The following is a 19,463-nucleotide window of genomic DNA, read 5'->3' as shown; positions in this document are numbered from 1 at the left end:
TCTGCAGGATTACTCACATGCTTAATTAGGAACCTAAGTGCCTGGCTGAAATAAAGCCTTAATTTCTAACAAAACTGAGTCTCAGACACTGTGCTTATTATTTGATGAATGGCAGAAGGCAGGGAAACTTTGTGAGGAGCTGCAGCATGGCATCAGCTGATGCTCTGCTCCTTGCCACATTGCTTCACACAGCGTACTGATTTTAAATAGTACAAATAAACACTGAAATGGCACTGACATCACGCTTGCTTAGCACATGCCAAACTCAACAGTAGTAAAAGGAGGAAAAGTGTGTTTTAAATCTTTTTAAACCTCAAGCATCTATGTGCTATAGCTGGAAGTAAAAAATTACTACGCTGTTTCAGCAGTCAAAGAAATTGCCTGGTCTTCACGTGAAGCAGTTAAGAACATTGGTTCTGCCCTAAGAAGGCAGTGCAACACTAGAGCAGGTTACCCACAAAGGTGGCAAAAGCTCCATCCCTGAGGGTTTTCAGGACTCGGCTAGATAAAGTCATGGCTGTTCTGCTCCAGAGCCAGCAACAGTCACGCTTCCAGTGGGAAGCTGGATCAGCTTACCCCAGAAGGCCCTGCCAACCCACACATCTGTGATTCTTATCTTTGTTTCTTTTCTACCTCAGTGATGGTAAAAAGGCAAAAGGCCATTTTGTGTAACATCCTAACATACAGCAGACTACAAAAAGAAATCTGTTCTTGGATATTTATTTGTTGATCTGTTACTCAGGTACAAATGCAATCAAATCCACTGTCTAGATACTGCTGGCTGCTAGTAACTTTCCAGATTTTTTCCCCCAAGTCCCTTCCTTGTAATACGAAATTGTTCTTTTCTGTGTCCCAGAGCTACTGGAAAAAGTCTGAAAAACCTTGTAATCCGTGAAACTGATGCATCTAACAATCCTTCAGGAGCAAGTGAGGATCTTCTGCATTAGAAGTGTCTACCTTTTCCAAATACAGCTGAAACAAGCTTGTGCATTATGCCAGAGTATGGCTTGGATTCTGAAAGCTGCTCTACTTTGATCAGCATTTGCCCATGGAAATGTGCAATACTGTTCGATTTGAATACTTTGCCTGCATAAACAGGAAAATCTGCCTTTGTTGAGAAGCTAGACAGATTGAAGCCTTGACCATGATGTCAATAAAAGGCAACACAGTGCACCTAAATTTATCCAGGACTTAAATGGAAATCATAACTATGCAAATTCTCTTAATAGTATGTTAGCAAACTTTAAAAGTTACTAGCTAAAATACACTGAAAATAATTGTTAAATAGACAGTAAACACAAGCTGCTAAAAATGAAATTTATACACCAAGTTAAAACTGTGATGAGATGGGACAGCAGATTGCATCATAGACTAATGCTATCATTGGACGTAACCTCTGTAATTAATTTACCAGATTGAGATTTTTCTAACAGAGTAAAGAAGCATACATTACCTAATACTGCAATGAAAAAACGTATGGCTGTGGCTAAGCAGTCTCAGCAGTAAATCTCTGTAATCTTAAACCATTTTCTGCATTTTGGAGCTGTGTAACTTTTTCCAAGGTCGTTCATGCATGGGGTTCAGATGCTGAGACCATGACTTTGTCATTACCATAATACTGGCATCCTACATATATCTGAGTAAAATTATATATTCATATTCTATTGGTTCGTTCTGTTTTGTTGGGTTTTTTTGTTTTGGTGTTTTTTGTGTTTTTTGTTTTTTTTTTTTTAATTTAAAAAAAAGTTTCCTTGGACTATGTGTAAGCTATCAGGCAAAAGCAACCAAACTTTTTTACTGTTTGCTGTACCAGGGGGGCAACTAAAAGAAGGTAAATAAAGGCCATGTCCTTATTCTCTTACTTTTTAATGAAAACTTCCTGCAAAAAAGGAAACATCTGTCATTTCAAATCCTGGTCTCATCAGAGTCAATGGGAGCTTTTCCATTGATTTTGAGTTAGCCAGGTTCCTCTTCTAAAAAACATCCACTGAAGTGTCTGCATCTTTCCAAGTACCCAGCAAAGTGGTACCACTGGAAATGTCCAACTCAAATCAATACTCTTGCTGACTGTTAAGGAGGTTGTTATACATTAAAAATATTGCAACAAAAAAAATAAGTCTCTAGAAAACAGTGTTCCGAGAAGCAAGTTTTGTAATTTAACGGCATGCTCAAATTTTGGTTAAAAAAATCCCAGTCCATTCTGAGGCAGAATGTCATTCTCAGGTAACACAGAGATAACGTCTTTGAAGTCAGCAAGGTAGTTTAATGTGCATAAAACTGAAGTCAACAAGTTTATTCCAGTCTTTAAAATTATACATGTACATGCACGCAACTATGTGATCCTTGTGTTTTTGTAGTTCCAATTTGGTAATGGCACTGTACTGAACTTGAATTTGCCACAATTAAAGAGATTACTTTTGCTTAGGATTGTTCTGTATCTGAAAACATTAAAAAAAAAAACCCATCCCTCTGCACCCAAAGCTACAGTTCCATTAATGTTCCAGTAAGGGTTTAAAAATAAAAAAGATCAAACTTAAAGTCCACCTTAAATAAGGGTTTTAAAAGCCAGTATTTTGTCTTAGATCTGTGCTACTTTATTAGAAAATACATTTGGAACAAATAAAAAAGAGCATAAAATATGCACTTCTGCACTGCACTCTATGTAAATGATTTTTCTAAAAGAAGACAGGAAGGTTCAAAGAACTGATAATGGTGTCTCCGACTTCTAAGCCACCACTTCAAAAATCAGCTTCTATTGCTAGGGATCAAAAATACTATTATCTTAAAGTGATTTGGTGACCCATATAAAAAGATAAATATACTCAAGCCTGACCTTTAGTAAACACATGAAGCATTAACCTCCACCTCTGGAATCCTTCCTGAAAATCTCAGCAGAGAAACCATGAAAACCAGGATTTACACACTTGTAAGGCAACCTGGAGAGTCTGGCACCCATAACCCTGCTGCGCTTGCTCCATGGAGACCCAGAAAAATTCAGGTTTCGCTGCTGTCCCATACAGTAATTTCTACCTAGTACATTTATGTCTTTTTTCTAAACAAAGAAAGGAAAACACCTAACAGTGACATCTTGGTAAGGTACTAAGATTATTTAAATTTCTTGTATACTCACAGTATGATTTCCATATTGGAGGCTGGTATTCTTCAGCATCTAAAATAGAAGTAAAAAGGAGAAAATAATCAGTCAATTGGCCACTGGGTTAAACTGTCAGCACACATTTTTCTGCTAAGGGACCTCAGTTTGTCAGCAAAATTCACATTTCTTTCCCAAGAGAGATGCTAGCTCATTTACAGTACAGTGAGAGAGTACATCCCTACGTGAGAGAAGAATATACACTTCAACCATGTTGGATCCAATGTGCTGCTTCCATGTTATGCAAGTGCGACAGGAATTAATTTCTTAACAATTTGCATATAGTTTCCTGACTCACCAGAATTTTTAAAATAATTAACTAGACTGGTAACTACATTATTTATTTACTTTACTTGGCATAATAAACCGACAAATCACTACTGGTTTTCAATCAGGCTTCTAACCCCACTATTGAGATCGCAGAATGAGCATCAATGAATGACATGCGCTTTAGCTAAAAAGACGCACAGCTCAGGCTGGACACCGATGCACAGATCCAACAGTTCCAACAATGAGATTCAATTACATTTCTTGAGCCCACTAGAATACAGAATTGGCGTATTTTCCAGAAACTGCGGCAGCAAAAATAATATTAAAGGTTAAAAAAAGGAAAGACTGCAAAACCTGCAATTGGAAACAGGCAATTACTGCCCCTGTTGACTGAAGGGGCACAAAAAGAGTTAGTATCTTCTGTTAGTGCAAGAGTTATACAATGCTGCTGGGCAAATTTTTGGCAGAAGGAGCAGAGCTTCTGGGTTTAAACCCCTAAGTTTGTAGAGCCTGAGCTAACTTTCCCCAGCCTGGTGTTGAAGAGCCCAGCAAGCAAAGGCATCTCCAGGCTGGGACGCAGGCAGGCACAACTGGAGGGCACAGCGCGGGTACGGTCCCACGCCATGGGGAGGTTTCCAGCTCTCTGCAAGAAAGGCTGTTGCGTCAGCCTCCAGAAAACCCAGCAGAGGCCAAGCTTGAGCAGTAGGAGTTAAATAAATCACCATACACCAGCCACAAAGGGTGGGATACGAGTACTAGTTTGGCTCTAAACTGCCGTGTTGCCAAACACTTTTGAAGAGTCATTTATGGGGGTATGTCATTAACCTCCTAATACTGTGCAAGTTAATTAAGGCATTTGGTATTTACTAAACTTCTACTTAAGTTATGCTAATGCAATTCAATTATAGTTGCATAGCTCATGCTCCTTGTCTATTTATATACACACAACCACTTTAAATATATCCCTGCAAAAGTTTGTTTACAAGGAATGCTAATCATTAACTACCATCTGCCACTTTTATCTCTATTGTTTTAAAAAAGGATAAATCTAGCAATGATCATAGTTACTGCCTCAAATAATGCCCTGTCACAATTCACAGACACATTGATAGGGAAACCCGTTCAATTCCAGTTTCAACTGTATCAACTTCACAACTTTTGCAAATTCAAAATGTTTCCAGACTGACAGAGTTATACCATGTGGTGGCAACCCAAGAGTAATTAGCTTGCAAGTTCATTATACAGAAGGATTATTTTAAATTATATGACGCTATTCATGAGACCAGAGAAATTTATTCATGCCACAGCCAACTAATTTTTTTCTCCTGTCACATTATAATGGTAATATATGACTCTTTTTTCCCCCTATACATCTGTTGCTCCACATAGTTTACCATAACACCATAATACTGTGAATTAAATTCTTCTATCGTACTTCTAAGCTACTGCAAAAAAATTTCTGAATTTGTTTGTTCACTTAGTATATTCTTCCAATAGGAGAAACATTGAGACAGTGATATAGATCCGATTATTTATACTTCTGGCTTCAGAAAAGGAAATAATAGTGGGAGAAACTATGAAAAACCAACAAGTATCGGTTGTTGCTTTAGTATGCTAAAGTAATTAGAACAAGCACAGTAAACTGAAGAGTGAAAGCTGATCTACAAGTAGCCATAAAGTGCTTCATTAGCTTGAGACAGACTGATGGTGTGGAAACGCTGCAGCCTAGGTGGAGAACAATCATCCAGGAGATAGTCATAAAACCAAACTCCTAATGATTACGTTAGATTTGTTACGGTTATGAATCTGTCAGCCCAGGAAAGAGCGGACAGAACCATTCCTCAATAGCTAAAATAATTCTTAAGGGCAGCACGCTCGGAGGAAAACCACGGGTCACCGGCTCCACATTCACCCTTACGAGGCACTGCAACACCCTCCGTGATGCCTTCAGCTGAGAACACACCCCTAAACCACAGGGAACAAAAATCCATATAGGCGATCGCATTAATACCGTTTATTGTCAAGCTACCATGCATGACAACTGATGGCACCCATTTGTAGAGAAACAAAGAACAATGAGTTGAAATACAACCTGGAGATGGAGGTCATGCTTAAGGACCAGCGAGATGTTTTATGGAGCCCAGGTACAGTCCTCTTGCTCCTTTTGTGGAAGGAGACCACTGGGCCATGTACAGCCAAAGATGCCATTCAACACAGCTGTGGGCGTGAAAATCAGCCTCAGGCCAGCAATTACCACATTTGAGTCACCAGAGAAATACACTGACTCTCCTCCTTGTGTAATACAGTCTTAGGACTCCCATCCTGAATGACTAGATCAGACTAAACTTCAGCCCTTTGTAAGTCAGAAGTTAAACAAGACAAATCCTGCCTGAGCAGACTGGATTACTATTTGCCCTTTTTTTCAGGTTTCTGTTCTGCTTCTTTTTTTATTAGTCTTCTTTTATTATAAGGTAGCTCTACTCGTTAAATGGTGCTCTGCTCTCCATCATAAACATATGATGTTATGTTTAACATAAAACATAAACCAGCAGATTCACAGAAGTTGCCAAAAAGTTTTGGTGGTCAGGTCAGTTACTACTTGACACCTCAACTCCCACAGCTTCTGCCTTCAGTTCTACATGCGGTAATGGTCTCAGCAAGGACTCCAGACCCCAGTTTTGAGTCACTTAGCAAAAATCAATCAATCAGTCAGACTCGGCACAAATGGCAATGCCCTGCATTGATCTCTCATTACATTATATTCCGAATATGAACTTTGATGATAGTGCCTATCACAACTGTGATTGGCAGCATGGGAGAGAGGGTTCACTGAGGTACCGTTTGGTGGCAAGATGGGTCTCTCCTATTGCTGTTTTCTTGAAGGGTCCACACTTTCAACAGTGACTTTCTGTCTAAAACAAGAAACTGAGCCAGTGAAGGCTGAAAGCAGTTGTCACAGGAGAAACTCAGAGCACAAGATAGATGCGTATCAGTTCTGAAAAACTCAACAAAATGCCCCAGCCCACAGCTGGCTATGAAGCGTACACCTTTCTGAGCCTAGAGAGACTCACTGTAAAAGAATTGCAGAAAGTCCAGTTTAGGTCTTTTTTCTTATTTTGATTCTTACCAATACTGTATCAGAAATGACCTTAGCAAAACCAGAAAACCTAAGGAGTACTTGCTGGAAAGGCTAGAACTGGCAAAAAAAGCATGAGAGACTTCCACAAATAATATTACAGGCAATACTGTGAACTTAAAGCTTTGAAACATACCAGTTGAGAAGGTTAGTATTTATTAGACCTAAACAAGTAACTAGAAATTAGTTGTATGCTGAATGGAAAGGCAAAAGGAATGATGCATGCTGACTCCTGGGGAATATTACAGCTCCCAGAAGGTTTCCCCCTGCACGCATAATTGACATGAAAGGATACTGGGGAAAATTGCCAAATCAGCAACGATACTTTGGAATTGGAAACTGGGAGTAAGGAAGAGCAGGCTAATTCTTCGCTTTACTCTCCACAGAGTAGAGAGGATGAAAACCATCTCAGGAATAAAATATTTTCATAAAGCTGATGGAGCACTGTAAAGCTGAATAAGCTTAAAAAGACTACAGTAAAGGGAGTACTGAAAAGTTGGCAAAGCTTTAAGCAGCCAAAGAAAAAGTAAACCCACATAAGGTGGGGTTTTTTTTAATGAAACATGAAGACAGAGGACAGTATTTCTTTAAATAATGGGTGGTAAATGGTTAACACATTACTCAGAGTCATGCTTAAGCAATTTCTGAGCAACGGGCTTACATTAATTATATAGTAGATAAAGTTATCCATGGACTTCAAACCTTGTTCTTCATTGCGCCTGGCCCTGTACCAAAGGTGACACATTTCTGGATGTGGTTGTGAAAGACACTGGAATGACTGAATTGCTTTTTAGTACTTTCTTGTACTTTGTGAAGATGATGACGTAATGCCAGCGCCTGTGGCTTTGTGCTACCAGCACTGGGACTGACCTAGCTAAAGCAGGTCTTAATAAGATAGCGACTAAGCTAAAACTGATTCTTCTGACTACCAAGACTGGTACTGCAATAGAAGGAGGAAACTCCTGATTTACAGGAAAGATACAAATTACGTCACTTGAATCCAGTATTTCTGACTTTAAGTGGCATTTCTAATTATAAGGGGAACATTAACAAATATCCGTACTGTAGCTAGATGCCATGTCCCGTTCTAGGTATTCTAAAAAGTTTTAACGATCCCTATGGTAGTAAAGAGTTATGCAGACTAGTAGCAGGACAGCTACTAAAGGGGGACTGACATTCTTTGTTATTTTCTTCATAGTCACTATGAAAGAGATTTTTTTTCCTTTGTCCATACTAAAGGATAATAAAAAATATTCTGCAGTTCACCTCAGAAGAACTGCTTCAGCCTGGATATTCTGCCACCATTGTCTGAAGTTCAGACTTCCTTTCCAGTAACAGCTAATTTTAAAACTATGACCTGCATGTGCAAGACACTTGTATGTGAAGAAGAGCCAATTTGGAATCTGCTTACTAGCAGCGTGCAGATAAATGATTCACTGGATGAACGTCTAGTTACTAATTCTTTCATCTTCTATTACTATTTTCAGACCAAGAGTAATAACTTTTAGTATTTGAATGCCTTTTGTATATTTCATTTAAAAAAGATTATTTTACAGTTTTACCATATACACTTTTCACATTTATAGCTTTGTTTCCAAAACATTGTTAGCGTATATTATTAAATACATTTTTATTAATCTTAAGCATGTAATTATATATATAACAGTGACACATAACTGTTGAGTAAAAGGCTATGTGAAAGATAAACAGTGTTTGTACTCTTTAGGCACTTACATTTTTCTTCATGCAGCCAGAATTACATTACACAATGTACTACAATGGGGATGGACACCACAGAATCGTGGAATAGTTGAGGTTGGAGGGCACCTCTGGAGGTCATCTGGTCCAAACTCCCTACTCAAGCAGGACCACCTACAGCCAGCTGCCCAGGACCATGTCCAGATGGCTTTTGAACATCTACCTCCAAGGATGGAGACTCCATAATGTCCCTGGGCAACCTGTGCCAGTGCTCAGTCACCCTCACAGTGAAAAAGTCTCCTGAAGTTCAGACCGAGCCTCCTGTGTTTCATTTTTGTGCCCGTTGCCATTGGTCACGTCACTGGGCGCCACTGAAGAGAGCCTGGCTCCATCCTCATTGCACCCTCCCTTCAGGCGTTGACACACATCGGTGAGATCCCCCTGAGCCTTCTCTTCTCCAGGCTGAACAGTCCCAGCTCGCAGCCCTGCCTCACAGGAGAGACGCTCCAATCCCTGCACCATCTCAGTGGACCTTTGCTGGACTCCCTCCGGCACGTCCATGTGGAGCCCAGCACTGGACACAGCACCCCAGGTGTGGCCTCGCCAGTGCTGAGCAGTGGGGAAGGATCACCTCCCTCAGCCTGCCGGCAGTACTCCTAACACAGGCCAGGATACCATCAGCCTTCTTCGAGGGAAGGGTACATTGCTGGCTCATTTTCAACTTGGTGTCCACCAGGACCTCCAGGTCTTCTAGACCGGCAGTCCCCAGCATATATTCGTGGATGGAGATTAAAGTGACAGAGCAATAAGCTGAGTTCTTTGATAAGGCCAGTTCTTTTTCAACAGGTAAACCATCACTGCATTATTTGATTTCCACTCTATGCTTAAAACGTATGAATTACGGAAGCTCATTTTCATCTTACCTGATGGCTAATCATGTGGATGGTGAAGGGCTATTTTCATTTATTTTGCATATATGTATATAGGTATGCAGAACTACCTCACATTGCAGTCATTTTGCAAACTATTTTAAATAGGCACTTTTTCCTGTTTGACTGTAATTTGGCGTATACTTTTGGGTATTATGATTACTTGTATTACATACAGTAACTGTCCTTGCAGACATGTCTGACTACACTTTGAGAAAGAACATTCTTATTTTTCAAGTTGCAAAAAAATCATACTGTCAAATGAGCACCTCTCTAAACCCTGAAAAGTCACTGTTTCTTTGAAGAGCAAAATTAATTCTCTTGCAGTTAATAATTAGCGAGGTAGCTGTTGAAACATTTCAGTGTGTCAAAAGCTCTGTTTAGTGTTTCATTCAGAACGCACAGTTGCTCATATTTGCCAGCTTTATCGCTGAACTTTATTGTCATCGGTACATGGACAGCTAAAATACGGAATGTGACTCCAGCTTTTGTTTTAATGAGGCACTTCAACTTTCAGCATGGGGCACAGAAACAGAAATGATCAAATTGTTTATTTGCAACATAGTTTATAATTGGTGTATTAATTCAGATGATGAGTGCTTCCCACTGTGCTATTGTCTTTTTTTAAAAAAAAAAATCAGCAATACTGTATAATTTAAAATGTCAAAAAATGCTCACAAAAGGGGTGGAGTTGTCTCTTGCATAGCAATTAGACTGAAACAGTAAGCTTTTAATAATCACAATATAAACTGACAGCTATTTTGGATCTTTTGCTTTTGCCTACCATCAACTTGCTATTAGAAGCCACTGCTGTAAAAGTAGTTCATTTTGTCCGTTCTATGAATCAAGAGCCTTTCCAAATTGTGCTATCTCCTGCTTTTGCTTCAGATTTCAAAACGGTATCTCTCCACTAATAGACAGGTGGCCAGTCCATGGATAATTTTGTTTAATGCACACACCTGTTTTACTAAAATGCAGATGAAAGATTGTGCAAATAAGTAAATTTAATAATCTACAGGAGTCATCAAGTATCAAAAAAAATACAGCTGTGAAATAAGTTAATTATTAGGGCCCAAGAGATCACAGGAGATGCAAATTATTTGAATCCACAGCTAAACTTGTAGACCAAAGCTTAAGGAGCTGTGTTTGACAGTTGGTGAGTGGTATTCAACCAGCTATGACCACCCAATTGGAGCAATAACCTATTTAATTAAAAAAATCTGCCTTTCTATTCTGCACAGATTTAAAGAGAATTAAAAGCCTTGAAAACACCATTCAAAATTTGGAAGTGGAGAGAAAGAATAGGGAAGGCTCTCAATAGCCATAGGAGATGTGTAAAAGGGAAGGGTATTTGTATAATTCTAGTTCTAGAAGTCTCTTTAAGAGACTAGTCATTCTTAGGGCTACTGCGTGGGGGCCCAGAAATAGAATTAAACAGGCTCTTCCAGAGAGCAAATCCAGGAACGTGACAGGGGTCTAAGTAAGCTGATGCAAATATTCCCAATGCTTTAAACATTTCCTAGGAAATCTGTAAGATTTAAGAGTGTAGAGGGGTATTCTCACCGCCTAATGTTAGGCAGGTAGCTCCTTTTTAATGCCGAATCACACTGAACCTATTTGACCTTGGATGGCACTTAAGATCCTCCATGATTCAGGTGCTTTCAAACATTTTGTTTACAGAGCAACAATGAAGAATTTCCTCATGCAAGTCATTAAAGGTTTGTGTCTAAAAACTAGAAAGGTGGACAATGAAAAAAATCACAAAATATCTCCTTCATGCTTGATTGCCAAAAATCTGATTAAGTTAATAGCTGCCATTAAATTTAATCTGGTCACTAAAAATTATGCCCCAATGCTTGTTACCGTTCTCTATTTTAACACTAATGACAGTGTAATTAAAATGTAACATGGTTACTTTTACATTTTCATGCTTTTAATATATACACCAGAGGTAACAAGACATTAAAATGGTACAAACAGGGCTCTGCGTGACTGAGACATTGACATTTCTTTAGTAGGAATAAACACATGACATAAGTTAAATCACATCACATTAGGAGACCAGCTATCTTACACAGATACACTTTAGCTTCTAACTAATGACCAGTTAGTTCCTGGCTAACAATCAAGACCAGATAATCAGTTGGCATATATGAGAATAGCTCCGCTGAAGTAATTTTATCACTGTGCAAAAAGTGGCAATGCATTTCCAGTAATTTACTTATTGCATCCTAAAACCCCATCCCCCAACCCTCCAGCCAATGATCCTTGGACTCAGCAAAGCAGTCCCCGCATTGTATGAAAAAGCACGTGACTGAAATAACGGTAATAATGCCAAAAAATGGCATTAAAAGGGTCACCGTGAAGTATTTCAATTAGAGCATTTATGTTGAAGTAGTTTCAGCACATTCCCTGTTCCAGAAATGCACTCATACATTGACATGATGCCCATTTATCTGGCTTGTCAAAGGAGCCAGCACATTCCCTGAAAACTTATTAACCTTTAGCAAAATCCAAATCATTGCTTTTGGTAACTCTGTTATTTTTGACATGGGTCATTTTATCATCTCTCTAAGCAAGGGTGCAAGTGTTTGCTTTTGACTCTTCAAGGGTATGAGGTAGTCCTAGTCCTCCTGCAGGTGACTGTGGAGGCTGTCCAACAGCTTCTCTGGATAGAGAAACAGAATTATTTTTAAAGGGTACAACTGCAGCCTCCGAACCAAGTGAAACCTGGTAATTCACCTCACTCGGCAAAGCCATGTGATTCAGAGAATTTACATCGGTAACTTACAAAAATCACAAAATCCGTTGTACTTGGCACAGGGGCTGCTCATGTACTAGGGACCGCAATGAACTCTGCGGCCTAAACACAATTTCAAGCCTTGCACATCAGAGATAAGAACGACCCTGCCATCCAGAGCACCACAATGACCTGCAGAAGAATAAAGGTTTAGCAAATAATCAGACCTTTTTTTTGGCTTTCTTTGCAGGTCCTGTAGCATTGCTGCAATATTTGCTTCTATACATTGAAAATATGAAAAACAGGGAACACACCACCCACCTGCAAAGCTTTTTAATCATTCCCACAGCTCTCTGATAAAATTTGAAATAATCAGGCCTTGCAGGATAAGAGGCAATCCTGTACCTGTGTACTTCCCCTGCTACAAAACCATGACATTTTTCTTTTAACTCCATTCTTTGGCGAACAGTTTTATGTGTGTCAATTACATTCAAGGCCAACTGGATTATTCTTTTATGTGAAGTTCGGTTTCCGGATCTTCAGTGAAGTTTGCTTTCTGTAGCTTCAATTTATCTCTTTTCAAAAAATAGTTTTGATTAACTAGTGTCAGCTATTACATAAGCACCCACCTTCTCTTCAGATACACTGCGCAAATGGACGAACACTTCACAAGTCTTTTATATTTCCACCCACCATGTAACTGCTCCCCCAGTACTGTTGTTCCTGCAGTTATTAATTTGGATCTTCTTAAAATTCGGCTCCACAAGAATGTGCTTATGCTGACAAGATTCTTAAGTCTTAGAAAGGTCTATGTAAGTACGCTTTCCTCCCTGCAATTTTAGCAATAGAAGAGTTACTACCAGTATTTAAAATGCTAGAAAACCATAATGAAAACTATTTCCCCTCAGAAGAATATGGTTTATGTATTGTTTCCTTACTCAGGAGGAATTTTAATTGCCTTGTGGAAGTCTGTAATTCTTCTGAGAGCTTTTTACTACAGCCTGGCACTTTTACAGTTGATAATGAGTTCTTACTGTATCACGTATTTGCAAAATACTTTGTACGAAACACTACAAAATTTAAAATACACTTAGGTCTTCCACAAGTTTCATCAAACTAGCCAACAGGGCTGTGCAAAATATCTCAAAGCCTGGGAACAGGTGACAATTTTGCTTTGCAGCTTGCAACATTGACTGCATTTTCCCTAGAGAAACACTGTTTAATGGCATGTCATATCAGGCAAACCCCATGTCTCTCTAACATTTTCATCGTCAAATCAAAAAAAAAAAAAAATCCAAACTGGTGCTCATAGGATAGACATACAAATGTCTCCAGTGGCACTGAGTGGAGGGACAGAATTTAGCCCCCCATAAAGTACAAAGGAGAAAGCAACTACAGCCTGGCTAATATCCCGATTTCCTACCTTGCAAACTTCAAAGATGCATATGACACAAGAATACTGTATTTAAGTGTCTTAGAACACATGAAGCTTCTTTCTATGTGATAAATAAATAAAATGAAAGCAGTAATTCCCACGTAAAAATGGATTTTGCTTCTGTATAATCAGAGATAGGGTGGTTATTTTTATATAAATAAATTGCAAAGGAAGGAGAAAGCACGATTTTTCTCAGTAACTTTTCCGGAATTATTTTTCACCCTTGTAGCAATCACAAAGTAAATTTGTTTCTTACCCCATTACGCCCCACTTATCTTGCAGATACACTCAGAAGACAGTCAAGCCAGTACTTAAAAGCTCATCCATCACATCTTTGATCATAACATCAGTACAGTAAGAAAAAAAAATAAATCCTCTTCCTTGGAGTTATTTTTAAAGATACACACAGGTGCCACAATTTTGAACAAACCCTCTAACTCATCCCACTAAAACACTTAGTGTATGGTCAATTAATTATGAATAAGGCTATGGTTTTGGCACAATATTTAGTATATTTCATGGCAGAGGCACAGGGAAAAGAAGCAGTATTCAACAAAAGCTTAGCAAATATGTTTGCTATAAGCTTCCAGCAGTTAAATAGTAACCAATATTTAATACATTATCAATAAGCATGTACACTTTCTACTATGATTTATATGCTGAATGATAAAAGTTTAGATGTCAGATACTCTCTTTTTTTTTTTTTTTCTGTGGGCCAAAATCAGCAGTTGGTCTTCGTGACCCAGCACTGTCTCCCCTTTAAAGAGCAAATGAGTCAGAATTCTTTAAGTGGTGTGACATAATCACGGCCTTTACGATGAGCCCCAGCTAAAGGCACTGCAGAATTACAGGAGCCATTTCATCCCTGTGTCTAAGCTCACAGGGCACGTATGGAGCTACCAGTATGCTGGCAGATCAGTAGCTATGGGCACAAAATAAGATGCTTTCCATCAATTGCTTCCTAATAATGAAACTAAGGAGAGCTGCGTTCCTTTGATAACGTAGAGGTCTTCATCTAAAAACACAAGGTTCATGTTCAAGTATTTTTTGATTCGCAAAGAACGAGCATGTCTACACGCTGAGGCTCAAAACTGACTAATGTCACTTCAGAGCACAGAGAGGGGAGAACAAAACAAATTCAAGCCTTTATTTTGGAAAGCTCTGGCAAATCTCCAAAGCAGTATGATGAATTTTTTTTTTTAAGTTAAAGGGAAGGGTTGGTGCTGAGCACCAGTTGGTGCAAGTCTTAGTAGCAACCACCGCTCTGCAGTTCTGCTTTCCTCTTGGGAGGCAGGAAAGCTGGGTAAAAAGATGAGCTCATGCTCTCATCTCTGGCACGACAAGAGCTAGGACAGATATTTCATCTTGTAAAGACACCAATCCATGTGAAACGTGGGTGGTTTTTTTAAGATTTTCCTGCTTTTCCTATGTGTTTGTTGCATCATACAAAAAAGCCTGTCAGAGTTTGTCAGATCATCCTAGTAGCTAAACGTCCCCAAATACAGATTTTCTTGAGAATCCAGAGGTTGCTGGTTGTCTGTGGGTTTGTTGGCAACACCAAAGGTTCCTAACTAATGACTGAGACAGTGTGCTGTCCCTACAAGCCACTCCAAATGAAGCTGTGTTTTTGCCAAGTTTTTGCTTCATATCATCATTATTTGATGCTCACAGAGACAGTGAGCAACTGTGTCAGCTTTGTGCACCAGGAACTACAAAAACATTCAACAATTATAAAATATACATTTATTTTAAACTTTTACTTCATGTGTTACTTTCAAGGATAGTTAAAGGTAAACCAGGCTGAAAGAGTAAATAAGCCTGCTTATGACAGCAGAAAATAGACCTGAATATTAAGAAGAAACATATCTCAAAAGGGAAGCACAGTGAGACTTAAATCCAATTTGTAAGATAAAATCTAACCAGACCACTTACTATTGCCATCTGATAGCACTCAATATTGCTTGAAATTCATTAATACGCTAGGTAACCTAAGTACAGTGCGTGTATACAAAATTAATTCTATTAATTTCTACATTAGAAAAATCTACCGAAAGAGGAGGAGAATAATTATAAAGCAGTCTTACCCATCTGTGGAAAAGGCATAGCAAACCCAATCTAAACCTCAGAAGAATAATTATCCCATGAGACACTCACCTCCTGGGAGTGCCCATTATTGTGTTACGAGAACATAAAACTGACAGCTATTCAGAAAGACCTTCAGAGCGATTTTGGTTTAGCTCTACTGCTTATCTTACCTTGTCATCTTTTTAGAATACCTACAAGCTCCCAGCTAACTTACCAATATTATATTTTATTTTTACAAGCAAGCCGTAAATGCTTCTTTTACAGCATATACTTTGCCTAACAGACCAAATGTTGGAAAAAACGTTACGCATCTTAAGTAAAAGGCTATTCACATTTAAACGGTTTTATAGAGTAATAATACTTCATTTAGATCTGCCTACTAACTGATGATTGCTTAGTCAGATTAGGTGGAACTCCAAATGAGACAGAAGCAAAGCATTTCATTATCATTAAATATTCCCATTATGGCAGCATTTGGAACCCAAAATCAGTTATGTCCAACTGCTAACAAGTACAGTTTAAAAATAAAACACAGCAGTTGCTGACCTAAAAGTGCTCTTGATTATAGTGTGCGGCAAGCATCCAACAGATAAAAGGAAAAGGGATGGAAAAGCAAAAGGGTAACAGGAGGGCTATCCATATCAGTCATAAGTACCAGTCACAGCATCCTCCCGTAACTATTAAGAGAATAGTTTTATCCGAACGCAACGCAAAGATAGCTAGAAAACAGAAGATGGTGTTAAAACCACACAAAATTTAAGAAGCACAGAGAATCACATATATACACTAGGGATAACTTCAGCTGATTTATTATTACATTAGGAAGCTTTGCTTATAAATGTTAAGAAAAATGGTGGGGATTTAGTTCCTTCTGAGAGCATGAGAAAAAAACAACCTCAATACATTTATGCTACATTTTTATTGAAGTGACACATCACATAAATAATAAAATTATTCTGGATCAAGGTTTTGCAATAACTTATTTCTGCTGAAGAGTGAATTATTCAAGAGCAAACTGCAGCTCACCCTCAGCATATCCTTCCCTGCTTAAGCTGCACCAGAAAAACAGCACCTGACTTCATCGTATTTTCAAAGACATGCCTATACCCTATTGCACAGCAGTTTGATTTTCATTTTATCTGATGTCAGTCAATTTACTTACACCGCTGCTGTGCAAAGTCTGGTCCACAGTCCCCAAATGGCAAACATCTTCAATAGAGAAATGCTTCTTTTCTGAAACTAATTTATTGTCTAGAAGAACCACATTTCCTCCCAGCTTCTCACTCATTAGGGTCCAAAACTCAGTCCCTGCTGGAGTGAGGAGGCCAGATCTGAAAGCAGTCATGTATATCTGATGAGGTTGACGAGACACACGATTGGTGCCATTAGACAGTGAAATTCAGGAGGACGCCGAGTTCTGCCGCAGACAATTTACAATGACATAACCCTTGGCTAAAGGGAGCCCTGAAATGTGAGCTTCCATTTAACAACCCAGCGGTCGTGGGCAAAACCACAACTGAAACATCAACATGAGGTGGTGCTTCATGATCATTAGCTGCAAATCACACCACCCCAAGAAATGCATTGCAGGCACTTTTGATACAGCAGTAGAGCCTTGTACAAATGCTAATCTCAAAACACTCACTTGAAAATGCTCCAGTGGTTTTATAACAGTGGAAGAGATGACTGATTAGGTGCCAAAATGGTTTGATGCCAGCACTGAAGAAAGCCTTTGCAGCTCTTAGGATTTCTCCTAAAACAGATTCAACTTTAACTTGTAATGTCCTTCAAAGTACAGGTATCTTTTTGCATCAGTTCCAGCCAGGATTTCAGAGCTGTGCCATGACTGCTCCAGCTGCTGTACAGAAGTGTTTGTCTAGCAGGCATACTACTTATTGCACGTCCTAGACCGGTGCACTACATTCCATCACCACTTATTCTGTATCTAAACACCTATCTTCATTGTTTTCTGAATAATAGGTGACAAATACTTGCATGGTTTACTTTAAAAGTGCTGCAAAATATGTATTAGCATTAAATTTATCAAAAAGTGAATACAAGTGGGAATAAAATAGCATAATCAGGACTAAAGAAACATCTCCTAGGAGGCAAAAAATGAATGTAGCCTTCGGCTGAGAGAGACCCCCATGACAGTCCAACTCAATAAAAAAATTTATATCAGAGCGCCAAAATTTGATTTATAAAACTTACAATTGCTCCATTGATTTCAGTAGGGTGGGAGTGATTTATTTCAGGCAAAGAGATGTCCAGAATTATATATAAGCATCGTGAGCTCAGAAATGCCAGCGGCCATGGTGTTAACAGTAGATGGTTCTCATGCTCTTCTCTCAGTAAGCTCAGTAGCAGCGACTACAATATACTCAACTTCACTTCATTAATTATAATTATTTTGTAATTATAATTGTTTTGTAATTATAATTATTTTATTCATGCACTATGAGCCAGAGCCAGCCATTCTCTGATTTATTCCTTACAGTCCAGAACTCTTGCCACTGAAGGGGCACTTGAGTTTTGCAGCCGTGTCCAGATCTACAGAAAGATTGTCCTACAACAGAATTCACATGAACTGCTATAGTAGTAAAGACTAAAATGACCTACAGAACTACTAAAGTATATTCCTCAAACCATCCAGTGGATGAACATAGATTCTGCTAGCTAAATATCTAACCTGATGAAAAAAAGCCCTATTAAAAACCTCCTTAAAAGCTAAGCTAAAAAACTACCAAAATCCCAGCCCAGAAGCAGTATTAAACACTTTTTAATTCAAATCCAGATTAAGTTCAATTCCTTCATCCATAAATACTGTGAAGATAACCTTGAATCTTTACCTATAACAAAAATAAAGCACAGCAGCCCTGACCAAACACCAGCAGTATGCAATCATATTTAAAAATGGATACGTTCCAGTGGCTATATCCTAACGTGGCTGAAGAAGTTCACCGAAGCTCAACTTTTTTCTGAATATGCTCATATACATTTACCAGCATATATAGATGTAGATTTCTCTACCTTATACACTCATTAGGATTCAGTCTTTATTTTCACAAGTGTGATCTGTCTTCTCCATCTCACACACTCACTACAACTGCTTCAATCACTTCAGGTTCCAGTCGGTTTCTCATAAAAGAGTATATGGAATAATTGGCAAATTTTCTTCCCTCCAAGCCCTGACTTCCAAAATAAGTCAGTGATTTTTTTATTCAGAGTTTCACAGGTCCAGCGAGACAAAAGACAAACCAGTGACCCAGCTCAGGGACTTATTGGGAGGGAGCACCCTGACATCTGGAAATGACAAAGGATGGGGTTTGCAATTAAAGGACAGCACTTTTTAAATTGAGGTTAAATTTCTAACGCTTCTAAATGCTCCTTGAATTACTCTCCATTCCCATAAGTGAGAGCAAACCACAGTCTGTCTCCCAGCCCCTCTGAGCTTTCCTGTGGGGATGGAGCCACCTCGCCCCAAGCCTTATGCAGCAGCAGAACCCCGGTTTGAATCTGAATTTTAGACATCATTGCAAATACTTCTGCTGCCTCAAATAACTGAGCACGTTTCAAAACCAAGTGGCTGTCTACACTGGCACAATGCAGGGGCAAGGTACAGAGGGAGACAGAAGTAAACAAATCCAATCTTCAGTGCAAAGTTCAGTGGAGTAAATATTTCTAGTCCAGCAGGAGCAGCCCCGCAGCGCTGCAGTGCTGCAGCTGGAGCATCTTTTCTCAACAGCACAGAAAGCTGTCTTAGCTGTTGAGAACGTTGTTGGAGAGGGACACAGGGATGAAAACTGCTGTTGCATTATGAGTCGAAATGAGTCTCAGGAGCTTTTCATCACCATTTCCAGGCTAAGATTGCCGTAGCAAGCAGTGGGAGATGAATTCCCTGCCTCCACTCTGATTTCAGCTGCAAGGAGCCGTAGGGTGTGGATGTGGAAGGACATCAAGAAGGAGCTCGAGCGGCTGTGCTTGCACCGGGTGGCATGTCCCAGAAAGCTCCACAGCTG

General features: G+C 39.1%; 1 protein-coding gene across 3 annotated transcripts in view; it reads right to left on the bottom strand.

The window, feature by feature from the left end:
* The window catches only part of CHN2 (chimerin 2), a 163,415-nt gene that overhangs the window by 92,557 nt on the left and 51,395 nt on the right, over positions 1 to 19,463 (bottom strand). For 2 of the 3 annotated variants that reach the window (XM_056335547.1, XM_056335548.1), the window contains exon 2: positions 3,131 to 3,169. In XM_056335547.1, the coding sequence (XP_056191522.1) occupies positions 3,131 to 3,169 (39 nt within the window). Of the gene's footprint in view, positions 1 to 3,130; positions 3,170 to 16,606; positions 16,744 to 19,463 lie in introns of those variants that run through there. The other variant, XM_056335546.1, reaches the window with a different exon arrangement.

This window comes from Falco biarmicus, chromosome 4, assembly GCF_023638135.1.
Source record: "Falco biarmicus isolate bFalBia1 chromosome 4, bFalBia1.pri, whole genome shotgun sequence".
In the NCBI taxonomy this organism is placed as follows: Eukaryota; Metazoa; Chordata; class Aves; order Falconiformes; family Falconidae; genus Falco; species Falco biarmicus.
This window is presented reverse-complemented; position numbering and strand designations above follow the sequence as displayed.